Source organism: Sitophilus oryzae, unplaced genomic scaffold, assembly GCF_002938485.1.
Source record: "Sitophilus oryzae breed Bouriz unplaced genomic scaffold, Soryzae_2.0 scaffold_154_pilon_pilon, whole genome shotgun sequence".
Classification (NCBI taxonomy): domain Eukaryota; kingdom Metazoa; phylum Arthropoda; class Insecta; order Coleoptera; family Curculionidae; genus Sitophilus; species Sitophilus oryzae.
The window spans coordinates 618332-630766 of NW_022146225.1; the positions used below are offsets into that span (position 1 = coordinate 618332).

The 12435-nt window shown below is 30.8% G+C and overlaps 1 protein-coding gene across 2 annotated transcripts in view; it reads left to right on the top strand.

Moving 5' to 3' along the window:
* The window catches only part of LOC115879005, a 137234-nt gene that overhangs the window by 83470 nt on the left and 41329 nt on the right, over positions 1-12435 (top strand). For both annotated transcript variants that reach the window (XM_030895629.1, XM_030895630.1), the window contains exon 3: positions 6595-6723. In XM_030895629.1, coding sequence (XP_030751489.1) covers positions 6595-6723 — 129 coding nt within the window. The remainder of the gene's footprint in view (positions 1-6594; positions 6724-12435) is intronic.

Sequence of the window (12435 nt, forward strand, 5' to 3'; positions counted from 1 at the left end):
GGGGTCCCTAACTAAAATCAATAAAATGCACATTTCCAAACTTGCCGCCGGCGCCGCCATCTTGCCAAGATGGCGCCCAAAATCGGTATTTTGTAAATATCTTGAAAACTATGCTTTTTTCGCAAAAATTTGAAGAGAGCAAAATTAAAGAAAATAACATTTCCTATAAAAAAGGTTATATGAAAATTTCCGCTAAAGTCAATCGTTTAGGCACAAAATCCCTGGAAATTTTACAATTTTGCGTAAAGTATGATATACATACATATAGTTGATTTTCCGAAATCAAATGACGATTAGTGTTCACTAAAACTAGTTTTAGTTTAGTTTCATCAATTTTGTCATGAAACAGAGGCGTATCATTAGTTCGCTCATTAATTTATAAATAATTAATTGTCGTGTTGGACAGCATTCATGGCGAACTTACCACCAGGTTCAGCATTGGTCTGGTTGTATCAAAGATGCCGAAGAATGGGGTTGGAAGAAAACAAAAACAGGCATTACTCCAGTCACAACGTTGAAAGATCCAGCTCCAAAATCCCTATTGGCATTTTTATCCTGTAAATGCAAAACCAAACTATGGTAAAGCCTGCGGATGCAGAAAAGCAGGATTAAAATGTTCAATGATTTGTGCATCCTGGGACAACGTCACTGAAGTGTCACTCGACGAATCCGATGAAGAGGAGTTGGACTTGCCTGTAGATATCTCTCTGGCGGCTGAAGATGAAGAGTTGGACGTATTGAGAGACCACCCTGATGAGCCCAGCACAGCAGACACGATCGATTTTGACATCAACGAGCCAGATCCGTCGGGCTTGTGCAGATATGTTAAAGTTTTTAATTTATCTAGTGGAGTAGGCCTCCGTTAAATGAAAGAATTAACGTATAAAAACATTTAAATAATCGCGCCATGTACTTGGGTGGTGTGGAAACAAGTACACCTCTTGGGTGGTGTGGAAACAAGTACACATTTTCAATAATTAAAATTAATTATTCATAAATTAATGAGCGAATTAATGATACGCCACTGTTTTATGAAAAAATTGAAGAAACTAAACTAAAACTAGTTGTAGTGAACCTAATCGACATTTGATTTCGGAAAATCGACTATACATAATATATCATATTTTAAGCAAAATTGTAAAATTTCCAGGGATTTTGTGCTTAAACGGTTGACTTTAGCGAAAATTTTCATAAAACCATTTTTATAGGAAATTTTATTCTCTTCAATTTTGCTCTCTACAAATTTTCGCGAAAAACGCATAGTTTTCGAGATATTCACAAAATACCGATTTTGGGCGCCATCTTGGCAAGATGGCGGCGCCAGCGGCAGGTCTGGAAATGTGCATTTTATGGATTTTAGTTAGGGACCCGAAAACCTATAAACCTGCAAAGTTGCAAAACTTCCCGACTTTTTTCCAAGCAAAAATCCCCATTGACTGAACTAAAAGATACCCGAAGAAATTTCTCGGGACTTACAACCGAGAAAAATCAAAGATTTTCTTTGATTTAAGTTAAGAATAGTCGAATTGTCACGGTGTTTTTATCAGGACACTGTCTCTTCAACAAAAACCTCAATAGATTGAAGCTGAGAAACAACAGTGAATGCAGATTCTGTGGGGAAAATGGGGAGACAACCATTCGTGTGATAAACTATGGCACGACTGATATCGGAGATGGAGAACTAACCCACTCTCTAAAACCGCTCAGATACTGGCTTGCCCTGATACTGTATAGATTTCATTAGTGTCTTATATACAATTTTTTTTTCAATAGCAACTGTTGAAATTGCCTTATATCTATCAAAAATAGTAGATAAAATAGTATTTTAACCGCAAGGGTGGGTTAAATGATACTTTAAACAGCGAGGATAGGTTAAAAACTTTATTTCTTCTGGCACGTTTTTAATTGCTTCCATTTTTGAAATTTTTTGTATTCCTTTTCATAAGTTATTCGGGATTTAAAAAGATGTAATTTGGATATGGTGTTTGTCGCCGTAGCCTGAATATTTGTTGGTAATTTACTTATTTCGTTTTGGGCCAGTTCTGGCTCCAATTCAATCAGCAATCGACACGAAAGAGAATTAAAAAATATTGACTCAAAACTGACAACTAAAGAGACAGCTTTATTTATTTGTCAAATTACATAGAAACCAACGCCAACTCAGCACAATATTTTTTCTACTCGTAATAAATTCCTTGAAATATTGTTTTATACACATAAAATACCATTTTATAGTCTTGTTTAAAAAATAACTAAAAATAAACTATATTATTAATATTTGTGATTTTTTCCTGTTAATGCACACCAAACGATACCAAACTCTATGGGAAAATCTTATTAAGATATTCTAAGGAAAATACCATTGAAAAGAAGCTTTGTTACCCGATCGCTGGTTTGCGGTTAAATGTTCACACTTCACTGACTCAGAATTGATGCACTTGACTTGAATTCATTGTCAAGATGTCCGATGAGGATCATTGATCAACGATCAAAGCGCGGACGGAAAAAAATATTTAAAAAAAATAGAATTATGGTAATGATTGGGTAATTTCCGTCAATACTACCGTTAATTTTGCAACAGAAGTGCATATTTTTTTATTCTTTACAAGGAAATATAGAGAAAAAATTGTGAAAATAAGAATTTCTATTCTTAAATCAGGAAAAACTTTGCTATAAATATCTGAATCTTAAATCATACGGGGTGTTCAAAATTCTACGTCAAACTTTCTAAAATATAAAATAATTTTTCTTGGATTTTTTATATGGAACCCCCATGGTATATTATCATTTTGCTAGATGAAGAATTAAAAAATGAATTTTTTATTCTAGGAGCTACAAAATGAAAAATATAGTTCGTTAATATTATATTTTAATCAATCCAGATGCACAGCAAGCAATGGCAATTAACTCCTAAACGAAATACTTGTATGCTTTCAACTATACCTATAATATGTTTTAAATGGATGGCAATTTACTTTTGAACGGCAAAATTGAAAGAATACCACTGCAATTTTCGTTTTTTTTTTTCGAAAACGATTCGAATGTACCGTAAGCCTAATAACATAACCGTTGTAATAATCGCTTAGTAATTAAAATGTGTGGAATATTTCACTTAGTAGACATTTAAACATGTATTGCAAATTAGAAACATCTGCAAAATACATAACAAACTGTTTATTTTACTGATATTTGTTATGCCGGATTCAGACCAAGCCGACAAAAAGTGAACACGATTTTGCGACAAAAACAAGACAAACTTGCGACAAAAAATGGGGAATTCTGACAAGGCAAACTTGAGACAAATTGTCCACACCGCAAGGACAAAAGTACAGTGTGTCCCATTTTGGTTGAAATCATAGGGTATCTCCGTTATTAGTGAAGATAGAAGGGTGCGGTTTGCACAAACCTGTCCCACTTTTTCGTCAAACGGAAGATGCTGCATACAACATTTTCATAGCCCTCTTCATTTCTGAGCTACAGGGTCTTTTCAAAAATTTTGCAATTTGGGACACCCCCTGTATCTCTGTTATTGTTAAAGGTATCGAGAAGGCGAAAACTGCTTATTGTAGAACTTTTTACGTAGAATACAGTGGCGTAGTCTGTTTTTCTACCAAAAAAATATTTTTGACAATATGAACTAAAGTTATGTTTTTTCAAAAGGAACACCCTGTATATTTATAAATCATATGATCTGTCTTGCTACGAGCTTCTCAAAAATATATATCACTCTATATTTATTTTCACTATTTACTGCAATATTTAAAATATATAATTTTCTTATTAGTAGGCCGTGATAAATAACAAAAAATCAAAATGGTATTTACTAAAATAGTCATACACATATTAAAATTTATTTGGGATTGATATATTTTACTTTTGAAATAACTGTTACCACTGAAACTGTGAATATATTTTTCTTTTTTTTATAACGGGATGGGTTTGCAAATATCTAAATCTTGAATTATTAAAGCATTTTTCAGGTGTTCGACATTGTTGTAGTGCCCACGATATATTTCGTATTTCAAAAATCCCCAAAATCAGAAATCGAGAACGGCGAAATCCGGGAATCGAGGAGGCTATCAATATGCGTTCATTGGTTCCAATTCATTGATTTGAAAAATAATAATTTAACAGTATTCTAATATTTCCATAGTTATGAGGGGGAATGTTCCCCATCTTGCTGAAAGTATATTTCACGTAAATTAGCTAAAGGAATATCTAAAATTTCCGATACGATAGATTATTCTTACGTATACACGTATTCCAAGATTTACAAATAGCGGTAGAGAGTTAAGTTTCCCTAATATATAAAGAATTTATTAGCGGCTCCCAAAATAAAACAAGAGACAGATAGCAGTATACTTTTAATAATTCTTTAGTTTCTTTTATTATCAATCATGGCCTACTAATAAATATGATCTTTTAATAAAAACTTTTAAATATTGCAGTAAATAGTGAAAATAAATATAGAGTGATATATATTTTTGAGAAGCTTATGGCAAGACAGATCATATGATTTATAAATATACAGGGTGTTCCATTTAAAAAAACATAACTTTAGTTCATATTTTCAAAAATATTTTTTTGGTAGAAAAACAGACTACGCCACTGTATTCTACGTAAAAAGTTCTACAATAAACAGTTTTCACCTTCTCGATAGCTTTAACAATAACAGAGATACAGGAGGTGTCCCAAATTGCAAAATTTTCAAAAAGACCCTGTAGCTCGGAAACGAAGAAGGCTATGAAAATTTTGTTTACGGCATCTTCCGTTTGACAAAAAAGTGAGACAGGTTTGTGCAAACCGCACCCTTCTATCGTCACTAATAACGGAGATACCGTATGATTTCAACCAAAATGGGACACCCTGTACAACAAAGTCAAAAGCTTAGTTATTGCGAATGAGTTTTACTAACAATGTGTGATTTAGGGCATTCAATTTTCCGGGATCCCGGGATCTCGGACATTTTTTCAATCCCGAAATCCCGGGATTGTCTTTTATTTAATCCCGGGATTTTCGGGATTCATCAAAATAATATTCCCGGAGATGGAATTCTTCGAAAATGGAGCTGACCGAGGTTTCCACTTGCAGTTAGCCGATAACGTGCTGATGACTATTCCTCCAGCGAGTGTGGAATCAGAAAGGACCTTTTCTATTGCTGGAATGTTGTGCAGTAAAATCAGATCTAGTTTGAGTGATAAAACTCTTGATCAGCTTGTTTTTTGAATCTTGATCAGCTGTGTTATGTTGTGTTTGTTCGTTTGGTTATGTAAATTAAATAAAAAAATGTATATTTTAGTTCCTTTAATGCTTTTTTTTAAATAAACTTATATGTTATGTTGTTTTGTAATGGTGATGACGTTTAATTTATGTTAATGTTTATTTTGTTCAATAAAATTTTGTTAAGAATGAAAATATAATATAATTTCAACGTAATTATTTTTTTTTGTGAATCCTGGGACCAATCCCGGGATCCCGGGATCGAAAAATTGTAATCCCGAAATCCCGGGATTGAAAATTTCTTTCGGGATTGAACCCTAGTGTGATTTCACTGGTCTCCTACTGTTGGGAGCACACGCCAATCCACACTACGCCGACAAATTGTCGTAAAATATACGAACAAAACATAGACACTTTGATCTTTACCGACGCGAGACGGGACATTGAAAAGTCTCCGAATTTTGAAACAAAACAAAAATGAGACGAAAATGTCGCAGAAATATATTGGATTTGTCGCAATTTTGTCGTAAAACATGAATGTTTCTGTCTCGTCGTTGTTTTGTCTGCTTGGTCTGACCCCACATTAGAATTGTGCTTTAGTCGTTTGTCTAATTTCATAATAACTTCATAGCTTCCTTCTGTAGTTTGTTTATTTATATTCATTACAACTGGTCACTTCATAATTTCCGGATTGCCTAAAACATCCTGGTCATTACAAGTTGTTATGAGGCATTGACTTATAGGTCTATGATAATGCATTATTTATAATATTATTATATCCTTACTACGTATAGTACATAAGAGAACCCTGAAAAAATTAAACCTGAAGAAAAAAATAATCCTGCTACAATAAGAAGCTTTTTAATATCCTGAAGTATCTTATCTCTTTAGGTGACTTTGTATTGGGGTTATAGCTGAAAGAATGTGTTTTTCTCATTTTTTTTATTGGAAAAAGGACCTACATACCAAACATATTTACAAGAGAGTTTTAAACAGTTTCAAACATATGTTTAAATCTTACACAATTCAGTTTTCAGTTACTTCTTTCAGTTTTCTTACACAATTCAGTTTAAAACAAGTTTCAATCATCACAATCCTAATAAATATAGACAAAATGATTTGTTCAGTGTAGAATGAGGGAATAATAGAACACGATGGATATAATCCAAAACCTATTCATGCAGCAATAGAATAGAGTGAGGGGTTATGTTCAATGTTCTCCTATAAAGAGGGTAGTTTAAGCTCTATAGCCTTTTATGAAACGCTTGAAAATACAGAACATCAATCATACAGCACAGAACAGATGCAATACCGCAATTTGTTGAAGTTATCTGGAATGGAATAGCTAAATAAATTATTTTTCTCTTGTTACAGAGTATCGTTTGGTAGTTCCAAAGGTTCCATGGTTGAAACCCTTATTTTCGAAAGTCCTTTACAAGAGGAACCTGAACCGAGTCCAATTCCAGAGAATGGAGATGGTTCTACTAATGGCTGTGATAAAGAGTAAGTTAGAATATTTATTTTTTTTATTTCTTTTTCAATTTTTAATATATTTTTCTATATTTTTCCTTGTTTAAAATTGATTTGAATTAAAAAAACTAGTTTCTCTATTGAATGGAATGTTGAAATTGTTAACACTCTGTATATTCTAGGTGTTTTTCAAAAGTGGCACACCCATATAACTTTTTTTTATTATTACAGATAAAAAAAACGAGATTTGGTATGTTAGTGTATGACATAAATCAGGATTGACTGACGTATTCAATTAATTTTAGTCACTTCCTGTTTCACCGGAAATGACTACAACTTTCGATTTTTAAATGGTACCGCGGTATTTTTTTGTTTTATTTAATAGAAAATGACATTCTGAATCGAATGACATATCACAGCTTTTGAAACTTTTACCTAAATTTAAAATAGTATTTTAAATTTCATTCTAAAGTGTCTCTGGCGGTATAAAACACTGAAAATGAAAATTCTAGAAACAAATATTGTGGACGTATTTAATTAAAACTGATTTTATAAATACGTCCATTAAAATGCCGACGTATTTTTTAAGTAGATACGTCAGTACATTTTTAAATACGTCAAAATATTTTTTTTGTTATGATTTTGTAAAAGAAATTTGACAACGTTTTTCTTAAAAAAAGTAAAAAAAAACTGCCGTCGCTACGGCTGGCGCCATCTATGAACAAACTGCCTAACCAAGTTCCTGCTAATCGAATATTTCGAAGGTTACTACGCTGCCGCTTTATTCGAGCGTCACGTGGTGGCGCAGCTTGCAGTTACCTTGGCAACCTTGGCGTCAAATCGTCCTGCGAGGCGTGGTATGCCGCGACGTTGCACAGCAGGAATTTTTTTCATGAAATTTAGGGATTTTTATTTTTGAAACTAAAAGGCTTTGATAATGGATGGTTTATTTAATAGCAGACATATAATATGTTTAGAATTGTTATTTTTTTGAAAGTCATGTTCGTTTTGTTGGCGTTTTATAATTGTTTTTTTAAGGACTGTATTTATTTTATTTTTGTCAAGCAAATATAAATTTGAGATGTTTGAGTAAATTTTATATAATTTTCAATTAAGATATTATTTAACTTATGAGAGAAAAAAGGCGTCGCGGTGGCTTTTGAGATGACAACTTATGACAAATTTTATTGGGACCGATCTCTATAATATGTGATTTTTTTATATGGATGATCGATTTACCAAATGATGGTGAATGATTGTGCCTAATCGATTTTATAGTTGGTGCCATTTATTCCCTATATTTTTTTAGAAAAATGACCTTTTTTGGCATATTTCGTAGTTTTCTTATTGTAGAAGGTAAAATATGGTATGCTTATGTTTGTTTATTTGTATTTTTCTTGATTTTTACTCTAAAAATTTCACCAGGGCCGAAATAGGGGACATCGGGACAAAATCGAAATAAAAATGAAACTTCTACACCCTGTATCTCCGAAACTAAGCATTTTAGGACATACATTTTTACGAACTTTTTTACTTATTTTTATCTGCAGAATATGCTGCTGAAGTTTCCGGAATACAGTTCGGACCACCCTGTATAGTGTCTTTGTCGTATTTTTTTTTAATTTTTGCTCTGAAAATTTTATCAGGACCAAAATAAGGAGAATTTTTTTAATCTTTTTTTTATCTCTAAATACCATGAACGTTCATATTATGAACAATTAAAAAAAATCAACCAATACCTTCACTAAAAAACAAAATTCCGAAACTTTTAAAATCTAAGGATTTTTTCAACTTCGATCCGGCAACACCGCCCAATATATACCAAACATGGTTTACAGCGCCGAAAACTGGCATTATTGGCATCTTTTCTGCCAAGTTTTGCGTAGTGCCGGCCGCCTGACGTAGTGCTCAAGTGCTAGTGTTCTTACCGACGCCAGTTACACAGATTTTTCTTAACCGGAATCGCGAAAAATTACGCCAAATTGACATGTGGTGTTAACGAAGCAACAAAGGGCCATTAGAAGGGACTTGCAAGGGTGTAGGGTGTCAGTGGACCTCGACTGTAGGGCGCCAAACGAAGGGTGAGTTCTAAAGAGAGAAGAATTGATCAATATAACTTTTTTTTCGGTGGGTTAAACTGGTACACACGAAAAACGAGTTTAAATTTAATTAAAGATAACGCCAGATAAAAAAAAGAATTGTAATAACAGCATGAAAATAATAATTATCATTATTTTTTGACTAGTTGTTAAAAATTCGAGCTCTGTATGTATTACAATGACGTGAAAAAATAACATAATCATCTTAATCAGGATGTGAATGAAGCTCATAGCCACGTTAATTACAATGCTTTTTTAGTCAGAGTTTCGGTACTTGTAGAATATGTACTGAATTTAGGTGAAAGTACGTCATTTTATTGTTAGTTAATAATTAAAATATTCGAGAGCCTTGTAAGGATTTCAAATAATAATGTTTTATTGTGTTCCTTAATTTGGAATAAATCGAGGGTTTTTGGGTCTACTATGGCATTTTATTATTTTTAATTTTTTAATTTATGTCATATAAGATATAAGCCGAGAAAAATCAAAAACAAACATTACATAATAAATTTATGAGAGACTGAATAAGAAATTACGCAATTTATTTAAAAAAGTAATACTAATAAGGTAATATAAAAAGATAATATTAAATAAAATAAATGTATGAAGCATTAATTAAAGAGATAAAAAATAATAATATGTAGAATAAGGAAATATAGTCATTTTTGGCCTTGTCAGTAGGGCACTTGCTGTAAATGAAGTTTTACCCATCATTAAAAACTGTTCAAAAACAAGGGTTGAAAAATTCGAATTTCTACATACTTATGAATAAATTCAATGAATAATTGGCTCAACTTTCGTTTAGCTGAAATCTGTTAGATTGGTTAGGATTTGGGTTGCTTTGGTTAGCTTTTCTTTGTGGAGGGTGTTAAGCTGTGATTTTCATATTTTAATAATTAACTGTGATTTTGTAAAAATATTATTAGATTTATTATTAGATTGGTTAGCATTTTAGACACTTTTAAATGATTTTTTTTGGTTCAAAAGTGATAAAAAGATAATTTTTTATGTATTTATGCTTACAAAAATGGAAAATGAAAATCAAGCATTTCGCCAGGAAATTTTTTATTTTCCTGAGTCTGTAAACGCTTCTAAAAGGCAAACATATATTTATTTTTTATATTAACTGATTTCAGCTATTCTAAAGTCTATTAAATTTCCTCAGAAAATGGATACAGTTTATTTCCGCAGGAAAATTTTTATTTTCCTTAATTCGTGAATGCTTCTAAAAGGCAAAAAATATATTTATTTTTTATATAACTGATTTCAGCTATTCTAAAGTCTAATAAATTTCCTTAGAAAATGAAAACTGCTTATTTCCGCAGGAAAATTTTTGTGTTTATGTGTTCAGAAAAATATTAAAAATAAAACGCAACATGTATTTTTTTTTATAGCAGATTTCAGTTATTCTATAGTGCGAAATTTTTAAATTACGCATTTCCGCAGGAAAATTTATGTTTTCCGTGGTTCACAGTAGCTTTTTAAAGACAAAAGTTTTTTTTTGTAATAACTGATTTCAGCTAAACTTTTTTAATATTTATTAGCTAAATAAATTAGGTGTTCTATACATTTTTAGCTTTTTTTTTCAGTGTATATTATATTTTTTTCTTTGAAAAAACACATCTTTTTATCTGAAACATACCAAAACTATTCAAACATATTTGTCTTTAACCTTGGAATCAATTAAACCGAATCTCCAAAGAGCTACAATTAAATTTTTTAAAATTAGCCTAGACGTTATCATTTCTATTTTTGTCAGAATTACAATTTATCTGGAGGTTTCACCCACAATAATACTCCTTGTTATTCTCTCAATCTTTAATGGTGCTACGCCAAAATATCGTATCAACAGGCTAGATTGTCGATCTTTTGCCAACTGATGGTTTATAAATAGATTTCAATTTATTCGTGAACCTTTCTGGAGAAATTTGAATTTGAGAAAATATTTTTTTTCGAAAAGATAAAATTTTTAAAATTTTTTGAGGATGTACTTAAAGAATTAAAATAAGTTATTGTGTGTGTCTTATGTAATTATATTAGTGTCCTCAAAGTTGAATGACACCTGAAGTAGAAATTCTATTAATTTTAATTGTATTTTTTTAAACATTGTGAATGATCATAATATTTTAAGTATAAAGTATGGTTGAAACCACTAATTTACTCCACCAGGTTCTCAATGAGGTGTAAGAATCTATTACAATTTACTATAATACAAATTTCCAAACACACGTTCTTTGATTAAGGCTCGATTAAGGTTTGCAGAGCTTCAGCATTTGCCATAAAATAGCGAACAATTTGTTACAAAACCATATAAATTATATATCACTATAATCAGAAAACTTCAATCTATTTCCGTATTGTAATGGAATTTTAAGTTATGTCTTTATTTTTGAGAAAATTTAGTCCAAATATAAGGAATATTTTGTTGATGTTTCACCATCAAAATCTTAAAAATAAAAAAGTTGTCTAAAAATGTGCTACAATACGGATATAGTATAATCCTTTATCTTTAATTTCCTTCTTCATTTGTGTTAAAATATCTATAGCTAGTTTTACATAAAACGTTAAATGACAAACGCTTATTTTGCTACTTTTCCGGACTGGTGAAATGGACTCTCTAAACTCTAAGGTATATTTTTTATTTGATTTGTTCTACCGCCATTCAGAAATAATGTATTTAGTAAATTTTCAAAAGTTTAAAAAATTATTTTAAAATAAAGTAAATCGGAAAATACAATAAACTTGTTCTTACAGACAGGTTTAATATCTTTTATCTTATATATGCAGATACTGGTGCACTAATGCAAGGTTTTTTTTAATTCAAAGTTGATTGCCTCGACCTACCAATCTTTTCAAACGAATATACGTTCAATATGTCAAGGAAATTACTATAAAGTTAAATATTTTAAATGTTTATTTACATTTAAAGCCTAAAGCTGGATTTGTATTGCATTACATCTTACAATAAGAATCGTTTTGTGTGGATTTTTGGAATGCTTTTCACTCATGATGAGTTGGCAGCAATATTGCCAGAAAATATAAATGTATCTGAAATTATATATATTGTATATGAATTTAACAAAAAATGATTTTTTTGTTATTATTATTTATTAATAATAATTAGACATAGTTATTTTTATTTATTAATAATAATAGTCGCCAATGACAAAGATGATATGCAATATATGCTAAGAAAACTTATTGAAGAATACGGAGAATGGGGCTTAACAGTTAACAAACAATATATAATATATATATATATATATATATATATATATATATATATATATATATATATATATATATATATATATATATATATATATATATATATATATATATATATATATATATATGTACAGGTGGGTCAAATTCGACGCTTTTTAAATGGAAACACCCTTTCTATAGGAGATAGACAAAAACTAATATCGGTGTCTGGAGCTCAATTTTTGTCAAAAACATGATGGTGAAAACCGCATATCGATATCTGTTATCGTTTCGGAGTTATGGGGTGTTTTTCAAAAATATGCATATTTAACAAATCACAGTAACTTTTTTGCTATGGAAAATTTTGTATTTTTATGAAAACATTTCCAAAGCACCTTTTTACGTAGAATTTAATGGTTTAAGTATAATTTTTTTAAAA